General features: G+C 43.8%; 1 protein-coding gene and 1 long non-coding RNA gene across 3 annotated transcripts in view; one reads left to right on the top strand and one right to left on the bottom strand.

Annotated features, from left to right (window-relative positions):
* The window catches only part of Sh3bgr (SH3 domain binding glutamate rich protein), a 58,451-nt gene that overhangs the window by 5,871 nt on the left and 30,430 nt on the right, over nucleotides 1–22,150 (bottom strand). For both annotated transcript variants that reach the window (XR_001502698.2, XM_015478782.2), the window contains exons 4-6: nucleotides 6,712–6,786; nucleotides 5,990–6,079; nucleotides 2,249–2,278 (exon numbers count right to left, since the gene is read on the bottom strand). Coding sequence is in view for 1 of the 2 variants with exons in the window: in XM_015478782.2 (XP_015334268.1) it covers nucleotides 2,249–2,278; nucleotides 5,990–6,079; nucleotides 6,712–6,786 (195 nt within the window). In the remaining variant the exon portion in view is untranslated. The remainder of the gene's footprint in view (nucleotides 1–2,248; nucleotides 2,279–5,989; nucleotides 6,080–6,711; nucleotides 6,787–22,150) is intronic.
* LOC125616967 lies at nucleotides 948–11,676 on the top strand. Its single transcript, XR_007347795.1, has 3 exons — nucleotides 948–2,128; nucleotides 4,555–4,557; nucleotides 11,437–11,676. It is a non-coding gene; the product is annotated as an uncharacterized LOC125616967 (long non-coding RNA).

Here is a 22,150-nt window from a genome sequence, read left to right as displayed (position 1 = left end):
GACAGGCCAGGCATTACTATCCGCCTCTGCCGCAACTTTTGAGTTCTCGCACTATTTTGGAGTTCTCGTGGGATCCCCGGAAATCCCCACGAGAACTCCAAAACAGTGCGAGAACTCAAAAGTTGCGGCAGAGGCGGATAGTAATGCCTCGCCTGTCAATCAATACTGTTGGCAAAATGCCAGGGGCCATACAGACTCGGCCGTGGCTCTCAGCACACAATTTAAAACTTGTGAATTGTTTGTTTCTGGAATTTTCCATGTAGTATTTTTTGGACTGCAATGACAATGGATAACTGAAACTAAAGAGATTGAAACTCTGGACAAAGTCAACCATTGCATTTCTAAAGGTGCTGTTGCTGGTCTGGGGTCCCCACTTTGAAAACCTCTGCTATGGTTTGTATTCTCTAAAATAACATGTGAGCAGAGAACAATAACATTCATTCTAGTAGAGTTAGCACCACCATCAACCAAACCTGCATTTACCTGAATTGGTCATTTGTTCCCACATTTGTGTGTACAATTTATAACCTTATCATAATTCAATAACTTCAGCAATAATATGGAAATTAATTAAATAGGAGCAGGGAAAGAACTTTTTTATTATGTGGATTGAATGGAATACTTTGGAAAGACTCAATACATGTAAATCACCTTTAAAAATCTGTCATTTTAGGCGCTAATAAAGCCTGGAGTGGCAGGAAGTAATCATAAAATCTTTGTGAACCTAAATGGCTTTGCACACAGCTTTAAGTTTCTGCTCTATTTTAAAAAAACTGAGACTAGAATTCCCTGAGAGACCAATGAATGTTAGAAATACAATAGGACCTGCTAATCTCTGCATTATTATTTAAAGAAAAAAGTCCTTGTTCTAATTGTTAAACAATTGGCGAATTGTGCAGTAAATACACACATACAAATGTATATCTCTAATTAAAGTCAGTGTTTATGGCCTCCATGTTTTTGACATTTCTACTCTAATTCCTCAATTGGACAACCTCCAACCCCAGACATGGACCGGGAAGTTCTCCCCTGTGCCTGGGATGTGGTTGTGGCTCCCCTCTACAAACAAGAATGTGCAATTACATGTCACAGAAGACAGATGTCCTTATACAGTTTTCCCTTAATGGCTTTCAAATATTGCCTTATCATTTTTCTTTCAATGTTTCAATTGCACTTGACAACTCTGTCCTCAGTACTCCTGATTTTTCATACTTTCTCCTTATTTTATACAATTCTTAATCTTCTCTCCTTGTGAAACTTTATTCTCATCTATTTTAGTTGTTCTTTAGGCGGTGTCCTAAAGCATGACATTAGGGTTTCCAAGTGACACAATGTCCAGACACTTGATGATAAACAGCTGTTTAAAATTGCAGGTCAAGGTAACTCAGACAGAGACCTGCAGTATAAGTACTAAAATCAAGTCTCAACATTATGTGCCCCCTTGACATCGGGTGAAGGCAAGACAGCTCAAATGACTTCAGCATTCGTCCCCACCACACACTCACTCTGCTCCTGCAGACTTCATAAATAAGGGGACGTACTCTTCTGCTGCAGTCTCTCCCTCTTCTTCCTTAGGTCCATGAATTAACAGCCTGGATTAACAGCCCCGCACACAAGGGCCAGGTGCAGTGCCTGCCTACCCTCTGGCATTAGTCAACACACCAACTCTGACCTCCTGTGGCACCCACACCTTAGACACTGGAAAGCTAACTCCCAGGGCCTGCTCATCTGCACTACTCCCAAGCCTGGCCCTGCACTGCCTGTGTCCTCTCCTCCAATATGTGTGGGCACCTGGCTAACAGACGCCCACTGCAGGGTCCAATGCCTGCGGTTACACGTCCATCCCCATAGCACAGGGCAGGAAGCCCTCCCTCCTCAACAGGATGCCACCCACACCACCAGCAGCACTGGGCAAGCTGCATGCACCACGCTGTCCAACAGGGTGGGAAAGGGCAAGATGAGAACGACTCTCCGCCCAGCGCCCTGGCCCAGCCCAGCCTGACCTCTGGACCTCTCATGGAGGCTACAGAGGTTCCTCGGGCAGGTCTCAGTCCACCTCCCTCATGTGAATTCACCTCCAACCTACTTCCCTTCTCAGCAGGTCACCAGCGGATTTTCTGACTGTGGAGTTACACCGTCTCCCTTATTTATGAAGAACAAGGGGACAGTGGCTAGAGCTTCGACTCTGTCACCTAAAAATGTTTGTATCAAGCTGATGACACACAACTGTTGAAGGTGATGGACGTACCTCTTCTGCTGCGGTCTCTCCCTCTTCTTCCTTAGGTCCGTGAATCAAAGTGAAGGAAAAAATATAAATTCAAGTAAGTTTTAAGTTGAATCTCAAAATTGGGCAAATTATATTAAAATAGAAGCCCATCAAAATGAGCAACACATTCATTAATTCATGAAATAAGTAAGCAGTAAAGGCATGTACACTGGGAGATCTCTACTGATTTCAGGTCATATTTCAAATTATTGAAACATTATGAGCTTAAAGATATTTTTCCATTAATCAAACTGCTTGACAAAACACAATGGAGTAGTGGTGCTGCTTACTAATATGTACAGTTCTGTCTGCAGAACTCCTACAGAAGCACACCAGCGACTGCAGAGCTAGTTGGTAAATTCAAGTCATATATGCAAGTGACCTAAAAATTTTAACAAAAATATGTCTCTTCTGCCTTCTGCCCTTACAAGTATGCTTTTGTTTCAGTTTGAACTGATGAATAGAAACAGACCAAAAACTTTTTCTCTATAAGAACAAAATGATAGCATTTCTGAACCATTTAGTATTTAAACACTGATTTCCGGTTGAAGAAACTTGCGAGGAAAGAGAAGGTGGCATCACCAAAGACTCAGGCCCAACCTCACCCCCCCTTCTCTGGACAGATGAGGGTCCTGAGGCCATAGAGTCATTACCAAAGTCACAGGACAAGTAAGAGGCATGATCGGGAGCCACTCCATGTCTCCTGATTACTAATGTAGTGTCCTCCTCTTCTACCAGGCAGCCTCTCGGGGCCAGTAACAGAAAGAGCAAAATCACAGAGGGCAACTTATAGAGTATCCAGGACACTGCCACATCGGCTGGGCCAGCCTCACGTTTGGGGCCAGTTCTAGAACAGACCTCCAGATCTCAGGGAGAGGCAGAGAATGCTAGTGCCTGACACAGCGGCCAAAGCTGAGTCAGACCAAGAGGATGGCTCAGCACCGGGGATCTCCACACCAGCCTCTATGTTAAGCACCCGTGGCGACATGTCAAGTGTCTGTGCAAAAGTCACATCCAGGAATAGAGTCCAGCGTCTGTTGAGACACCCAGGCGCTGCCGTCAGGGCATTTGTGGGTTGCAGCCCTTGATGCCACCTACTCCTGCTGGTGTCTCGTCCCTCCTGCCAGGTCTGCCGGCTTTGCTCACCTGGCTGCTGACAGGAGCCCCTGTGTGACCCTCAACCCTCGGTCGGTCATCCTCATATCCATCTGTTCGCCACACTGTGGCCACAGAGTTGGTCCAGACAACAAACCTCCTATGCTGGCATCATGTTTGGCAATGTGCATCACAAGAGGATCCAGATATCTTAGAAGAAGTCCTCTGCCCCTGGCTCCCCCTCCAGCCTCCTCCTCCACCTCACCCCTCCACCTCACCACTCCCCATTCTCCCTTTCAGCCATACTTTCTCACATGCCCCCCAACAGGACAGGACACTGCTCAAAATGACCCTTGCAAGGCAGACTTTCCAGCCTGAGACTGAGTTAGGGACCCTCTTATCAGCTCCCACAAACACCATTTACTCATCTGTCTCCTGGTGCAAGCCCCTGGGTCATGACCTGTGTCTGTTCATTTTTGGACCTCCAGTGCCCGCCACTGTCTGGAACCAAGAGAAAGCCCCCTCAGTGTGAGTAAAGTGACTGGCACGGTTCCTCGGCCATTAACTCTTGGCTCTCAAAGCACAGTCATTTTCTTCTTGTCTAAAGAGGACCAAAGTTCTGGTTTAATCTGATCTGGTTAAAAAAACTTTTAAGGGAAGAGAGGACAGGGTCACCAAAAATTCAATCAGGCCCAGCCTCACCAGCAGCACAGAACTATTGATTATTGTAGAGCTTTACAATTTCCTAAATCCAGTTATTTTTATTAACTGCATCCAGCTGAAACAATATATTATTAAAAGTAGGGGCACCCTTAGAACTGGCTGGGGGGCAGTCAGGGTCCTATAGGAATAACTACTAGTCTCGACTGTTACAGGTAAACTAGCAGCAATAACAGGGACCTGGCACTCTTTACCAATATTTAAATTGAGCTTTATTTTTTGAAAATTATGTTAAGTAGAGAAAGGAACTGATCACAGAACTGATAGAAATAGCTTCAAAAGGTCAAGTGAGCTGTAAAGGGCTTTGGATGTTCTCATCTCGGGCTCTGCCAGAGCAGACGCTGGTGGGGGCAGGGCTCTGCTGTCTCACAGCCCCTCCCACCCCCGGAGTTCTGCTTAGCCTGGGACTGCACCACTCCATCTGGTCAGCTCACAGAACGTGGAGTGGGGGCTGGCCGTGGGCTCCTGGAGAGCACGTGCCCAGCAGGCACAAGCCCTGGGTCCCGTCTCCAGTCCCCCCCACACAAAAAATGTGTTGAATGAATGCATGTATGCGTTGCTACTCCTACCTCTGACCCCCTAGGATGAGGTGGGATATATTAATTTAATAAATAAAAATAACCAAGGACTAGCCTCAGCTCACAAAATTAGAAAATATCAGAATTCAGCGGATGGTTCTCTGTGGTCAAGGCATGAACTGACCTTTATGGTTGGCAAATAACTATACTGACAACAGCATTTTTTAAAAGAGAACTGTAATCACCAGGTCAATTAAGCCAACCTCGGAAGAGCTGGAGTCTCTGTGAGCCGTTAATGTGAGAAGCACACAACAGAAACGGCACCTCGTTGTTCTGACAAGGCTTCGGGAGAGGGACATCTCAGGACCTTCCTCCTGTAGCAGCTATTTTTGCTGGGAACCTGGCCAGGGACCAGGCTACTGGTGGCGGGTAGCCAGATGGAGGCCAGGTGTCAGTGGTGGTGAGTGTCAGGAAGAGGTGGGGAGGAGGGAGCAGGCCTGAGGGGGCACCCGGGTTCAGAGGACCCAGAGGGGCAGCAGCCGCTCTCGGCCTGGCCCAGCCTCAGGCCGGGGAGCCCACCAGGGTGTTCAGGTAGGACCTCTGGGAGTGGCAAAGAATGAACCTCCAAATAATGTTACCTTACAATAAAATAATTTCACCTTGATAAATGCCAAACCCAAATGTGGACAAGTTACTACATTCCCCACATTTTAGAAAGTTCTCATGATGCCCCCCCTGAAATTCTAGAGGGAAGCTCACCCCGAGGCCCGCACCCTGCCCCAGCTCCGCTAGGCTCCATCTGCAGCCATGGCCACCCAAGTCACATGTCCTGAATTCCTCAAATAAGTGTACTATGTGGTCCCCCATTATCTGCTCTAATCCCCCACCCCCACTCCCCATCCCATTAGCTCTGACAAGGAAACCTGTGCCTTAGATTTGCTGGGATCTTCTATTCCCTTGATTGGACCTGAATTGAGTTTCAGCTTTCTCCCAAGGCCCCCTTTTATTCTCAAGTTCCTCTAGGTACCCCACAAATGCACCCCACCTTGGCTCTTAAGGAGATATATGGTAGGAGCAGGAGCTAAGGATGTTCCTTTGACTGAGGACAGGGACCCAACCCACCCTCACAACACAACACAACACAGGATCAAAGCCTTGACCGGCTGGCGACCTCCAGGCCTGCTGCAGGGTCCTTCTCAGCCACTCCGCATCTGGTCCCCAGTGGCCAGCACTGGAATGAAAATGGCCTGCTTCCTCCCAGCTCCATGCTCAGCTCTGCACTAGCCACTGTGTTCCCAGAGTGCAGCACAATTCCTGCTCCAGGCAGAGCCCAGTAAGAAAAGGACAGGACTGAATCCAAAGACAGACCCACAAAGAGGCAAGCCCTCACCTTCTCCGGGGATTCGGGGAGCTCGCCCGCACCTTCAGCGCCCTCTCCTTGTGCCTCGCTTTCTCCGCTTTCTTCAGCCTTCTCTGTCCCCTGGTCATAAAAGAATCCCAGCGTATCACTGATCTTAGGTAAGCACTTGAGGAAAATCCAGGCCACCCCCAATGCGGTTTTCTTATTTAAATCACAATACAGAAATGAAGCAGAGAGTCCTCCTAGTCAGGAGATCACTTCACTGCGAGAGCATGGGCTCACCAAACACCAACACTGCTGGCTGGGTCTGTGAGCAAAAGTCGATAGACTGATGGACGTTACAGTAATAAGCTGCCTGAGGAAGGAGTCTCAATTCATCGGTTTAAGGATCATGAAGATAACAGGTATACAGATGGATTGATATAATCAGGTGGACAGGTGGACAAGATGGAAAATGGATGGATGGATGGATGGACAGGTGGATGATATATATGATGGATGGATGGTTGGATGGATGAATAGATGGGTGAATGATGGATAGATTGATATGATGGATGGATGGATGGATGGATAATAGATGGGTGGATGATGGATAGATTGATATGATGGATGGATGGATGGATGGATGTACAGATATGATGGATGGATAGATGATAGGTAGACAGACACAGAGAAACATTAAGACCAAGCAGCCATTCTGAAGACACTGGCATGGGAGAAGACGGTTCCATGTAACAGCCCACAGCCCTTACCTCTGCTGTGCTCTCTGCCTCTCCCACTACATCACCATTGGGAAGGGAAGATGCTTCCTCCGGTGATTTTGCCACCTGCATCATACAAATTGAGAACATTTCAGAATTTTCTTGAAGACTATAACTTTCATTTCAATGTCTTTTAACTCTTTAAGTTATATTTATCTGCATCCTTCATTTTATTCACAGCAATGACACTATGGCCTGAGGAGGTAGGATGGTCATTACCACACCTGCTTCAGAGACACGAAAATAAAGGCAGAAAATGTCATATCACAAGTTAGGGACAGGCCTAGGTCTACACCTCCTACTTGATGCTGTATTATGAAGTGGTTCCCAGCCTTTTGAAATATCAGGTTATTTTTATTACAAACACCCTTGGAGCTCATAGAACAACAAGCCACACACATACCTGCCATTCCCACCCTCCTAAGATAACCAGTGTTCAGGGAAAGGGAGGAACTGCAGAATGAAATTGATAAAATCATGCTGCAAGCATATATGAATACGCCACAGTGAATTCCACCTGTGTGTATATCCATAAGGTACCAATTTAAATAAACAAATAAACAAAAGGAACAGCAGGAGAATAGAGGAAGGGAATCAGTGGGAGGGAAGAGGGAAGGGAAAGAGAAGGCCCCGGGGACTGAGCTGGAGTAAACTGCCTTCTGTGCCTGTGTGGCTGTGTCAAAATGAGCCCCACTGTTATGGGGAACTATAAGGCACTAATAGCAGTATTTTTAGATGAAAATTTCCTAAATTTGGTGAAAGATATACATTCACAGAATCAATAAGAATAAATACAGGGCTGGGGCTGGGCTGAGGCTCGTGGTAGAGTGCTTGCCTGGCATGCATGGGGCACTGGGTTCAATCCTCAGTACCCCATAAAAATAAAATAAACGTATTGTGTCCACCTACAACTAAACACACACACACAAAAAAAAAAAAAGAAAAAGAAAAAGAAATAAGTACAAAGAAACCAGGTTTAGAATATCATAACCACATGGCTGCAAATGCAGGATAAATGGAAAGTCTTGAGAGAGCAAGAGAAAACCACAAATGACGGCCAGGGAACAGGACTTCCAGTCATCATGGCTCACCAGAAACTATGCAGACAGTAAGGCAGAAGGGAAAAAACATTTGTAAGGTGCTGTCAGGAAAATAAGTAACTGTCGACTAAGAATTCTGTGTCCTGTGAAAAAGCCCCTCGAGAATGAGAGCAAAACCAAGACAATCCAGGTAAAGAAAGCCACAAGCTCGGGCGGCAGCCTGCTCCACAAGTAGGGCCATGAGGCTCAAGGACACCATCAGGATGAAAGGAAACTTCCCTGTCTCAGCATCAGCAATGAAAAGCACCTGGGAAATAGAAACGCTTCTCTTTCCTCCTGCTTCCTTTAAAATACACAGGACTGCTTGATGCAAAAACACAATACCATTTAACAGAGGGGAAGGGAGGCGTCAATGGGCCACACAGTAAGATGGGGAGCAGTAAGTGGGCATCACGTGGCGGTGCTTCTTCCTGCTATCTGAAGTGTCATAATATTAACCTAACTAGGCTGTGAGACAGCACGAATTTACGATATAACACCAGAAGAACCACCACAAGTGTGCCAAGCAGTATAGCTAGGAAGACAATGCACAAATTAAAAGGGAACTCTGAAATACAGCCAAATAACCCAAAAGAAATAACACAAAAAAAGTAAAATGGAGTAATATAACAAGGCACAAACAGGAAACTAAAATTAAGTGGCAAATCTAAACACAGTCACAACATCAGGGGTGGTGGGGCAAGCCTATCATCCCAGTGACTCGGGAGGCTGAAGCAGGAGGATAGCAAGTTCAAGGCCAGCTTCAGCAACTTTGCAAGACCCTTTCTCAAAATAAAACAGATGGGATGTAGCTCAGTGGTAGAGCACCCATGGGTTTAGTCCCAGTACTGCAAAAAATAAATAAATAAACAATCAAACACAACTATGTCAATGATTATTGAAGTGCTCAGGAACCAAATATGCCAATTGTCAAAATGAATAAAAGTGCACAAAACCTAACCTCTGTTGTCTCCAGAAGACACGCTATGAAAACAAAGACACAGGTAGGTTGAAAGTATACAGATGGTGGGGCTGGGATTGTGGCTCAGTGGCAGAGCGCTTGCCTGGCATGTGTGAGGCTCTGGGTTTGATCCTCAGCACCACATAAAAATAAATAAATAAAATAAAAATGTGTGTCTACCTACAACTAAAAAAGAAATTTTAAAAAAAGTATATAGATGGAAAAAATATGCCATGCAGACAGTAAACCTAAGAAATCTGGAATAGCTTTACTTATGCACAATCCAGATATAGACAATACTACAGAGACAAAGAGGCATACACCAAACATAAAAGAGCCAGTCCGTCAGGAAGCCATAAAAACCATAAATATTAATATGCCAAACAACAGGGCTTTAAAATACATGAAGTATAAATTGACAGGATTAAAGGGAGAAACAAAAAATGCACAATCAGAGTCAGGGATCTTAACACCCTCTCGTCAATTGTAGAACAACAGTGTAAAACTCCAAACTGTCTTTCCCCGCCTAGGAAATTTTAGCCTTTTCAGATGTATTAGAACAACTGATAGAGTTGGCCCAATTCCTCTGCTGCATTGATCCACAGCAGCCCGGCCGTCTTCCCTTAGTGTTCCCTTTCCTCATTTCTACTGGCTTAAGTGTTTTCCCAGCTCTGCCCCGGCCTTGTGAACATAAATGTTCTGGAAGGCTTTTCTATCCCAGTGTTCACCTCCTGTTCAAAATGGTCATCATTAAACTAATCCTGCATCCCAATCAAATATGGTCCCCACCGAGAGGCTTCACCTGCCCACCCCAATTGAGATGAGCCCTCCAGGGCACCTACATCCCCTTTCGTTTCTGCTTTTCTGCAGTCCAAAAAACGACACCCTCAGTGTGAGTATCCTGATCTCACAGATCCCCTTCCAAAATTCTTGTATTTTTCTATTATTTCTTTTCATTTATAGAAGTAGTCTTGACATCGGCAAAGTACTAAATTCACTTGGGAGCTCCCTATGGGAGGTTTTCTCCTAATTGACCTTGGATGTGGCATTTCCTAATTCTAACAGCTGCCCAGTGCTTCTAGGGTGCAGCCAGGTGGAGGCTAGCTGCCAGGATCTACCCTCCTCCCTGCTCCTCATGAGTGAGGTCAACTCCCAAGGGCTGCTCTGCCCAGCAACAGGCACCTCTGTTGACCACTGCTGGGACCAACCGCAGGATGGAGGGGGATCGAGAGGGTTCCACCTCCAGGCTGCTCCAGATCAGTGCCCAGGCCCCTCCTGCAGCTGGGACGCACCTCCTGAGGGCCTACCGAACCCTCAGCACCACTCTGCCTTTGCCAGTGTCAAGGAGGACTCATCTCAGTTGAGGTGAGCAGTTGAAGCCTCTTGTTCTTCTGGAACTCCTACTAGTCACACAGCAGGTCCTGCACCTGACTTGCAGACTCTGGCCTTTCACCATGATTCATCTCTCCTTGCTTTATGTCAAGTTGGATGTACTTCTCCTTCTGTTCTTCTTGGGCCATAACATGGGCCTTAAGGGCATCTGTGGTCTATTGCTCATCTATTATGGTTCAAATTAACAAATTCCAGAACACATTTTTGTTCAAATCCATCTCTCTGACGGGTCTCACCCAGCGTTCACCGTTGTCTCCTGCTTCTGCCATTTGCACTGTCAGTCCAAGACATCTGAACGCTCTGGTCAGCATGGCTTCCTTTAGGTGCCTGGGAATCACTGCACTTATTTAGATATTTTGCCATTTGTCAAAACTGCTTTCGACAGGAGATCAATAATCATAACATAAATTAATATTGAAACTTTTAATCACAGATCACTTTGGGCCATAAATCACATTGCCTCAAAATATCACTGTGTCCTTCTCATCAGACGGAGATGTGACCTCAGAGAGGGATTTGAAAGCTCTTGTGAGTGATAATGGTTCATCTGTTGGGAACATTATTAGGGCTTCGTGAGGTGGCTCCATGGGGACAGCACTTGCTGGAACATAAAAATGCTGAGACTGAGCCGTCACCCCACCAGCATCCTGTAAATGCCATGCTTCAACATTGCTATGACTGCTTATCTCTGCCAGCGAGGGGAATCTAATTACACACAGACCTGGATGCTTTCCACTGCCATCTTGACAATGTTCCCCTGGTAAAATAACACAGGAAGACACCCCTCCCAGCACCGCTCTCCTAATATCAGACACCCGTGGTACAATTATCAGTCATAGTTACTCATTTTAAATGTTAACCAGGTCACAGGTCTTCTTCTTTAATTTGAATCTAGCATATCTCAGGACGGTGCTTTTCATTTGGGGAGCCCATTACCTACTTTTATTTTTTAATACACAGACATTCAGAGCCTGCTCCAGCCACACTGCATCTCATTACAACCTATTCCTTCCAAATGCTTGGTATCTTTGTGACTCATTATGTCTCTGAGTAATTTGATATTTCCTTTGAGTTCATTCATTCTTAAGAAACTAGATACAGTGTTTGTGTGTTCTTTGAAAATAGGATCAATGATTAGGTTCATAACTCATTTTTCTAAAACTTTTTTGGATTGACATCGTTGTTTTGCTTTACATGCCACAGAGACAACAAAATTTTCTCATCTAGAGCATTATTCTTTTCTAACTCTAAAGTCTTTTCCTTTTAAAAAACCATCAGTAATAGCCTTTTCACCAAGATGGCGCCGAAAGCTAAGAAGGAAGCTCCTGCCCCTCCTAAAGCTGAAGCCAAAGCAAAACCTTTGAAAGCCAAGAAAGCAGTGTTGAAGGGTGTCCACAGTCATAAAAAGAAGAAGATCCGCACGTCACCTACCTTCCGGCGACCCAAGACATTGCGGCTCCGGAGGCAGCCCAAATATCCTCGGAAGAGCGCCCCCAGGGGAAACAAGCTTGACCACTATGCCATCATCAAATTCCCCTTGACCACTGAGTCAGCCATGAAGAAGATTGAAGACAACAACACACTTGGGTTTATTGTGGATGTCAAGGCCAACAAACACCAGATCGAACAAGCTGTAAAGAAGTTCTATGACAAAGGGAGAGAGAAGGGAAATTGCATGGAAATGGAAGGAGACCCTCATTGTTATACAAAATTACATGTAAGAGGAAGTGAGGGGAAAGGGAAAAAAAACAAGGGGTAGAAATGAATTACAGTAGATGGGGTAGAGAGAGAAGATGGNAGGGGAGGGGGGATAGTAGAGGATAGGAAGGGCAGCAAGAATACAACAGACACTAGTATGGCAGTATGTAAAAAAGTGGATGTGTAACCGATGTGATTCTGCAATCTGTATACGGGGTAAAAATGGGAGTTCATAATCCACTTGAATCAAATGTATAAAATACGATATGTCAAGAGCTTTGTAATGTTTTGAACAACTAATAATAATAAATAAATAAATAAAAGAAGCTCTATGACATTGATGTGGCCAAGGTTAACACCCTGATCAGGCCTAATGGAGAGAAAAAGGCATATGTTCGACTGGCTCCTGATTATGATGCATTGGACGTCGCCAACAAAATTGGTATCATCTAAACAAAGTCCAGCTGTTTAATTCTAAATATAATTTCTTTTTTCCAACAAAAATAAATAAATAAATAAAAATTAAAAAATAAAAATCATCAGTAATAAATAAACCACACCCTTTTTAAGTCTTTTATCATCTAAGATGTTTTCCTTAGCTTGTTTTATTTCGATACTTCCCTGGAAGTTTTCTGTGATCGGCTACAGGTGCGAAAGTTTCCTCTCCCAGGAAGAACGACAGCTCAGAGCCCCGAAGGAAAGGATTAGGTGGCAGGTACCTTGGATACAGGTTTGTGAGGGCATCACATAAAGAACGTGGGACCACACCAGAGGAAGTGTGACAAGCCCAGCACACTAAGAGCAGATGGGCCCCTGAGACCACTACCCCAAGACCCTGGGGAATAAGAATCAGTCACTCAGGACTAAATGAAGCAATGACAAGTGAGAGGAGTTTTTGTTTGGAATATTGCTGGTGTTATTTTAATGATCAATTTTCTGGATATGTAAATCAAAATGAAACATATGACATCTTATTCTCCCTACCGAACCCTATGGAATTCAAAATTTTTTATTGACTCTACTTGTCGAATTGGAATACATTTTACTTTTTGTGGCAGTACAGTTATTTGCATAGCTTTAATAGGAATCTGTTTTCCTGTTTGCCAGGGCATAACTCAAAACCCTGCTTATGCATCCAAGGCTCTGCCTGAAATAGCATATCAAGAAGGGTGTTCATTTGATCAGCTGTGAACAGACGCTTTTAAAGAATGGAGGTAGACTTTATGGAGCAAACACTAGCTTACAAAGCTTCCTGGGAAGCCTTGCCTGGTACTTGACCTGGGGCAGCCTGCTGGAGACAAGGAGATTTTTCTAAAAGCAATAATGCTGCTTACAACACTTTGTATCATTTTCTAGATATGTGTTTCTGCATAATTGTCAGGAGTTCCTCCATGTGGCCTGGCAAGATGACTTACCCTCACTGATTCTTCTCTACAGTGTGGTTTATGACAATATGACACTGGGACAAGCCATAGCATCTCCAAGTGTCCGCCTTTCCAAGGGTACCTGAAGTACCTTCCCAAGTGAACACCTGTAACCCTGAGCCACGCTAACAGCAGCAAGTCCAGCACAGGCTGCGCTGTGATCAGAGGGATATCTACAGACAAGTCACCTCCGCCCCTATGCTTCATGATCCTCCTCTGAGGAAAGAAGAATCTGGACTAGACAGCCTCTGAGGTCCCTCTAGGCTGGGTTTTATCCTTTGGCCACCCCTTTCTTCCCTGTGAAGAGAATTCCATGAAATACCACGACTCCAAGTACAAATCAGGATGGGAGCAAAGACTGAGATCACTGCAATAACATGGAACCAGGAAGCAGAGGCCATCATGTTAATTGAAATAAGCCCAGGCACCAAAAGACAATGCCTCGTGATCTTACGCAGGAGAAATTTTTTAAAGTAGGTCTCATAGAAATTGAGAGTAGAACAATGGTTTCCAGATGCTGGGGAAAGGAGGAGTGAGGGAGGGATGGTCTGGGTTGACCAATGGGAACTTAGTTACAGTCAAGACAGGAGCAGGAAGTCCTGGGGTGCTGCTCACGGGAGGCTGGCTGTAGATAGTGATAACACACAGCACATTTCAAAAAGCCCCAAGAAGGGAGTTTGAACATTCTCACCATAAAGAAATGACACATATGTTTAGCCTGATTTAAACATTACACGATGTATTCATGTACTGAAATATCACAGGGGCTGGGGCTGGGGCTCAGTGGTAGAGCACTTGGCTCGCATGTGTGAGGCCCTGGGTTCAATCTTCAGCACCACATAAAAATAAATAAAGATATATGCGTCCATTTACAACTTAAAAAAAAAGATTTGAAAAAACAGAAATATCACAGGGTATCCCATTAAAAATTGTCAGAGGAAAAAAAAAGATATTAAAAGAAAATGGGGGGCGAGGCTAGGGCTATAGCTCAGTGGTAGAGTGCTTGCCTAGCACATGTGAGGCCCTGAGTTCGATCCTCAGCCCCCATACAAATGAATAAATAGAAAAAAGTTATTTTTAAAAAATGGGGTGTATAACCAGCGATAGGAAAAATTGTGCTCTATATGCTTAATATGAATGATAATGCATTCTGCTGACATATATAATAAATTAAATTTTTTAAAAGTACTTTCCGGAAAGAAAAAAAAGAAAATGGGATAAGATGAATCATAGCAGAGAATGAAATAGATATGCATGTATTAGCATGGACAGGTCTCAAAACACAGCCTGTTTTTTTAAAAAGGCAAGTTGCAATAAAACTGTCCTACCAACAACTTGAAGAATGGTGCTTAACAGCTCTGGAGTGTTTCACTGACTTGGTTTGTCAATCTTTGCCTCCAGTCTCAGAGTTGAGCCCTTGCTCTGAGTTGTGAACTGCACGTGGCTCTGAGGGTATAAACTCGTCCCATATCCTGTGTATTTCTCTAACAATGTCTATACTGCTTGAGTCGTAGGCTCTGCAAAACACAAACCACTCTGCACTGAGCTGTGTGAACAGAAGTTTGGGGAGTGGAAGGCCCTGTGTAGGACTGCTCCTGCCTCCTTCACTTGCCTGGCTCTGGTCTTCACCCACCTGAGACCCAGGTTCTACCAAAAGCTCCGCATCCTACCCCAAGGAGGACCCCCCTGAATGGGCACATGCTCTTGGATCCCACTGTCTTCCAGGCCATCCCTCTTCCCAGAGTGCCTTCACTGTCTTTCTGCCTACTTAGCTCCTGCTAGATCTTTAAGTATCAAGCAAAATTCAGACTCTTTTAAGATACTCTCTTAGTCCATTTCTTGTCACTATAACAGAATAGTGGAGACTTGGTATTTTATAAAGGATGGAGACTTATTTGGGCTCAAAGTTTTAAAGGCTGGGAAGTCCAGCAGCATGAAGTCAGCTGGGACCTCTGCTGCTTCAACTCATGGCAGGAAGAGACGGGCAAGCAGGCACATGCAGAAAGGAAAAAATGGGGTGGAAGTGGCTCCGTTTTATAACCCTGCCCTAGGGGTGGTTAATCCAGTGCCACAGGAATGAGAGCTCACTCTAAGAGAAAGGCATTTGTCCTTCTTAGCAATCTAATAGCCCCTTGGGTCCCACTCTCACACCACCACAATGGCAATCAGATTTCGGCAATCAGAGTTCTGCAAAGGACAGGCCACCGTCAAGCCACAGTGGAGGCTGCTCTGAAGCCTGAGACTGGCAGTCTATGTTCACATTCCTCTACTATAGGGTGCTGACACAGAGCTCGCCCCTCAACCATAAAACCCACAGTCAGCTGGGCCAATGTCCAGCCAGCATGTGCTCAAATAAATATTCCTGAAAGAACAAATTATTAAAGAAACTGCAGGACACCTGGCAGGTGAGACTATGTACTTCACGTTCTCAGCACAGCAGATGGCGCAAGGTGTTGTGGGTCAGCCAGGGTGATGCTGGGTGTGACTACTCTGTTAATCAATAGATCAATAGATCTCTGTTATAAAGATCAGTCTCCCCTTTGAATTTGAAAATGATATTGGGGTTGGGTGGAGTGACTTTTTTTAGCATAGGAAATTTATTCACTTCACCCCCCCCCAGAAAAAATGCATCTCATGCCTTTTACCAAAAGAAGAAATACAAATGGCCAACAAATACATGAAAAAAATGTTCACAATATTAGCAATTAGGGAAATGCAAGTCAAAACTCTACTGAGATTTCATCTCACATCAGTCAGAATGGCAGTAATCAAGAACACAATTAATAAATGGTGGAAAGGATTTGGACAAAAGGAACATTTTGACATTGTTGATGGAACTAAATTACTACAATCACTACAGAAATCAGTATGGAAATTCCTCAAAAGTCTAGACATGGAACCACCATATGATGCAGCTATACCACTCCTAGGTATTTGTCCTAAGAATCAAAGTGATCAAACAACAGTGATACATCCCCATGTTTATAGCAGAACAATTCACAATAGCCAAACTATGGAACCAGCCTAGGTGTCCATCAATGGATGAATGGATAAAGAAAGTGTGGAACATATACACAATGGAATTTTATTCAGCCATAAATGAGAATGAAATTACAGCATTTGCAAGAAAATGGATGGAACTAGAGACCATCATGTTAAGCAAAATAATTCAACTCAGAAGATACGTTTTCTCTCATATATGGAAGCTAGAGAGGAAAAAGGAAAACAAAGTTGGGGTAGATGTACTAAAAATCAAAGGGAGATCAATAGAGGAAAGGGTTCATGGGGTGGGAGGTGGGGTGCTGAGGAGTCATGTTGGCCAAATTATATTGCTCTATCGTGTGCATGCCCAAATATGTAACAACAAATCTCACCACTGTGTAGAACTACAATGCACCAATAAAATAAGTGGGAAAAAATATATGTATTTAATAAAATCAGAGTTCAGAAAAATAATGAACTTATCTGACAAAAACAGAAAGTTAATTAATAAGAAAACATCCAAAGAAAACAAAGAGCTCTCAAGAAGTAAAAATATGATAGGAGAGATGAAAAAATAATAACAGAGGGAAGAAAAAGCAACAACTTGAGGAAATATCCCAGAAAGTAGAAAAGACACAGAAAATGGGAGGATTAATCCAAGAGGTCCAACATTCAAACAAGAATACTTCCAAAAAGGAAAAGAGAGTGGACACTAAGGAAAAATGACCCCCCAGAAAGACTCCCCAATTCATTTTCTAGAACCGAGGGAGAAGAATTTCCAGAACCATTCTGTACAGTACACCCAGGACCCACCAGGCATCTCATCTGCAACCTCAAAACGAAAAAGAGGGCCCCAAACCTCCCAGAACTGGGGAAAACGAAAACAGACAGGTACAAAGGATGAGGAGGCAGACTGCACCAGGCTCCTCGCAGCAGCTCTGGACGCAGGGGTCACATGGGCAGCCCCTGCATGGCCCTCCGCACCCCAGCAAACTGTGAAGGAAAGCAGGGACGCTGCAGCATGCTCTGACCAGGGACAAATGAGCAGGGCCTCCTGTTTTTATAAAAATGCTACAGGACTCTGACCTTGACATATTATACTTGTATTAATCTGATAGAAAATCAATTCTGTGGCTGGGATTATAGCTCAGCAGTAGAGCACTTGACTCACACATGTGAGGTCCTGACTTCGATCCTCAGCAACACATAAAATATATATAAGTAAATAAACAAACAAACAAATAGAAGCTATTGTGTCCATCTGCAATTAAAAAATATTTTTAAAAAATAAATTTTAATATTTAAAAGACTGTCTTTTCAGAGATAAATAAAAATACATATTGCCAGGACTGGGGATACTATGAAGCTGGTATCATCCTGATACCAAAACCAGGCAGAGACACATCAAGGAAAGAAATTTTCAGACCAATATCCCTGATGAACATTGATGCAGAAATTCTCAATAAAATTCTGGCAAAACACATACAAAAACATATTTTTTTTTTAAAAATAGTGCACCAAGATCAACTCGAGTTCATTCCAGGAATGTAAGGTTGATGCAACATACAGAAATCAATAAATATAATTCATCTTATCAACAGACTTATAGATAAGAATCTTATGATTATATCAATTGATGCAGAGAAAGCATTTGACAAAATACAGCACCCTTTCATGTCCAAAACACCAGATAAACTAGGGATAATAGGACATACCTCAACATTGTAAAAGCTATGCTAAACCCAAGGCCAACATCATTCTAAATGGAGAAAAACTGGAAGCATTCCCTCTAAAAACTGGAACAAGACAGGGATGCCCTCTTTTACCACTTCTATTCAACGCAGACCTTGAAACTCTAGCCAAAGCAATTACATAAAAGAAATTGAAGGGCTATGTATAGGAAAAGAAGAACTCAAACTATCATTATTTGCTGATGATATGATTCTATACTTAGAGGATCCAAAAAACTCTACCAGAAAACTTCTAGAATTAATTAATGAATTCAGCAAAGTAGCAGGATATAAAATCAATACCCATAAATCAAATACATTTCTATATATCAGTGATGAATCCTCTGAAAGAGAAATTAGGAAAACTACTCCAGTCACAATAGCCTCAAAAAAATAAAATAAAATACTTGGGAATCAACTTAACAAATGAGGTAAAAGACCTCTACAATGAAAAATACAGAACACTAAAGAAAGAAATTGAAGAAGACCTTGGATGATGGAAAGATCTCCTATGCTCTTGGATAGGCAAAATTAATATTGTCAAAATGGCCATACTACCCAAAGTGCTATACAGAGTCAATGCAATTCCAATTAAAATCCCAATGTCATTCCTTATAGATATAGAAAAAGAAATCATGAAATTCATTGGAAAAATAAGAGACTCAGAATAGCCAAAGCAATCCTTAGCAAGAAAAGTGAAGCAGAAAGCACCACAATACCAGACCTTAAACTATACTACAAAGCTATAGTAACTAAAATAGCATGATATTGGCACCAAAATAGACATGTAGACCAATGGTACAGAATAAAAGACACAGAGACAAACCCACATAAATACAGTTATCTCATCCTAGGCAAAGGTGCCAAAAATATACAGTGGAAAAAAGATAGCCTCTTCAACAAATGGCATTGGGAGAATGGAAATCCATATGCAGCAAAATGAAAATAAACCCCTATCTCTCACCATGCAGAAAACTCAACTCAAAGTGGATCAAGGACCTAAGAATTAGTCCAGAGACCCTGCACCTAACAGAGGAAAAAGTAGGCCCAAATCTTCATCATGTCAGATTAGGCCCCAATTTCCTTAACAAGACTCCTAAAACACAAGAAATAAAATCAAGAATTAATACATGGGATGAACTCAAACTAAAAAGCTTCTTCTCAGCAAAAGAAACAATCAATGAGGTGAACAGAGAGCCCATATCTTGGGAGCAAATTTTTGCCACACACACATCAGACAGAGCACTTATCTCCAGGATACATAAAGAACTCAAAAAACTTACCACCAAAAAAAACAACCGAATCAATAAATGGGCTAAGGAGCTGAACAGACACTTCTCAGAAGAAGATGTACACTCAGTTAACAAATATATAAAAAACATGTTCAACATCTCTAGTAATTAGAGAGATGCAAATTAAAACTACTCTAAGATTTCATCTTACTCCAATCAGAATGGCAGCTATTAAGAATACAAACAACAATAAGTGTTGGCCAGGATGTGGGGGAAAAGGCACACTCATACATCGCTGGTGGGACTGCAAATTGGTGCAGCCAATATGGAAAGCAGTATGGAGATTCCTTAGAAAACTTGGAATGGAACCATCATTTGACCTAGCCATCCCACTCCTCAGTCTATGCCCAAAGGACTTAAAATCAGCATACTATATATGGTAAGGCAGCCACATCAATGTTCATAGCAGCTGAATTCACAAGAGCTAAACTGTGGAAGCAACCTAGAGGCCCTTCAACAGATAAATGGATAAAGAGACTGTGGTATATATACACAATGGAATATTACTCAGCATTAAAACAGAATAAAATTATGGCATTTGCAGGTAAATGGATGGAGTTGGAGAATATAATGCTAAGCGAAGGAAGCCAATCCCAAAAAACCAAAGGCCAAACGTTCTCTCTGATAAGTGAAAGCTGGTCCATAACGGGAAGCAGGAGGCATGGGAAAAATGGAAGAATTTTGATTGGGCAAAGGGGAGGGAGAGGAAGGAAGGTGCCTAGGGGCAGGGTGCCTGGGAGCAGGAAAGATGGTGGAATGAGATGGACATCATTACCCTAGCTACATGTATGACTGCACATAGGGTGTGAGGCTACATCGTGTACACCATAGAAATGTAAAGTTGTGCTGCAATTGTGTACAGTGAATCAAAATGCATTCTGCTATCATATATACCTAATTAAAATAAATAAATTAAAGATATTGTGTCCACCTGCAACTAAAAATATTTTTTAATATTTATTTTTTAGAAGGAGTTGGATACAGTACCTTTATTTTGTTTATTTATTTTTATGTGATGATGAGGATCGAACCCAGGGCCTCGCACATGCTAGACGAGCATTCTACCATTGAGCCACAATCCCAGACCCTAAAAAATATTTTTTTAATTCTTTTTTTAAATATTTATTTTTAGTTGGATACAATATCTTTATTTATTTATTTATTTTTATGTGGTGCTGTGGATCGAGCCCACATGCTAGGCGAGCACTCTACTGCTGAGCCACAACCCCAGTCCCTAAAAAATATTTTTAAAAAATTAATTTTACTACTTAAAAAAGAGTCTTTTCAGAGAAAAATTAAAATACATATTTCTGGGGCTGCGGATACAGCTCAGTTGATAGAGTGCTTGCCTTACACACACAAGGCCCTGGGATCTAATGCCCAGTACCAAAATAAAAAAATATATATCTCGCCTGTTAGGTAGGAGGAATAAGTTCAAGAGATCTATTGTTCAACATGATGTCCACAGTAAATGAAAATATATTTTGAAAATCACTAAAAGATTAGATTTTAATTGTTCTCACCACAAATAAAATGATAAGTATGTGAGGTGATGTGTATGTAAATTAGTTCAATTCAGCCATTCTACAATGTAAACATTTCAAAACATCCTGTTTTTTTTTTTTTAAAGAAAGAGTGAGAGAGAGAGAGGGTGAGAATTTTTTAATATTTATTTTTTAGGGAGAAGATGGCCGCGAATAGAGTGCATCACACCCCGTGTACCGCGACACTGTGCAGGTGAATAACGAGTTAGAACAACAAAAAGCTATCTTGTCAGGAATTTACAGCAAAATCAGGGTGCACCGAAACCTAGAGGAAGGATTTCCATCACCGAGGACCGGTTATTGAATCTTAAACGCGAGCCAACTGTGCAACCCGAGATCCAGGCTGACTGATCCGCCGCTGGCCACGCAGCCCGCCACTCGGCCCGCCCTGCGGCTACAGACTGCAGGGCCACCAAGAAGCGACCAGCAAGCAGAGAGAAACGGTGCTACGGATTCTGTGGAGTCCTGCCAGCTGTGCCCTCACTGAGCTCCGGGCTGAGTTTGGGGTTTGAGACGGGGAAGGAAGCGGTCCAGTTCTATCCCCCACAATGGAAAGTCCACCAAGGAAGCCAGCGGCCACCATCTGGAGAGCTGACGTCACCACCGCCAGTTTCAGACAGATTGCAACAATAAAACAGGTGTGTGTTACTCAGCCCATCTCCCATACAGCGGGGAATTTGCATAAAATCTCTCCAGGATTTCCGGGGGAGGGATTATCAGAACGAGCCTGCATAGAGACGCAGGGAAAGGTAGAGACACCTGACCTCCAACTCCCCCTCCCATCAGCGGCTAAAACGAAACCTGTCTTGCCGGCTCTGGGGGAGGGGCAAGCGGAAAAAATCAAAACAATAGGGTGCCGATTCCCAATAGCCACCCTCCACACCCAGCAAACCGCAGGCCCAGAGAACAGTTTGAACTGCCGAGAGGCATCACACAGGGGAAGGCCGGGCTAGCAGGAGAAGCCAGGGGACTAGAGGCCAGGCCCTCGCGACTGGGTGGCTAGAGACCGCCCGCCAGCCGGAGACCACCCGCCCGCTCCCGCACGACTGGGCGGCTGGAGACCGCCCGCCCGCCAGCGACCAATTGCCCGTCCGCTGCCCGCGCGACTGGGCGGCTGGAGACCGCCCACCTGCCGGCAACCAACCGCCCGCTGCCCGCGCGACTGGGCGGCTGAAGACCACCCGCCCGCCGGCGACTGGGAGCTGAAACCAACCAGAGACAGTCCAGTCCCACCCCCTCCCATTCGGACACCCCGGCAAGGTGCCTGGGGCCCGCCATAGCAGAGAGGTGATGTCACTGGAGCTCAGCCGTCGGAATTCCTTCTCAGC

This window comes from Marmota marmota, unplaced genomic scaffold (assembly GCF_001458135.2).
Source record: "Marmota marmota marmota unplaced genomic scaffold, marMar, whole genome shotgun sequence".
In the NCBI taxonomy this organism is placed as follows: Eukaryota; Metazoa; Chordata; class Mammalia; order Rodentia; family Sciuridae; genus Marmota; species Marmota marmota.
This window is presented reverse-complemented; position numbering and strand designations above follow the sequence as displayed.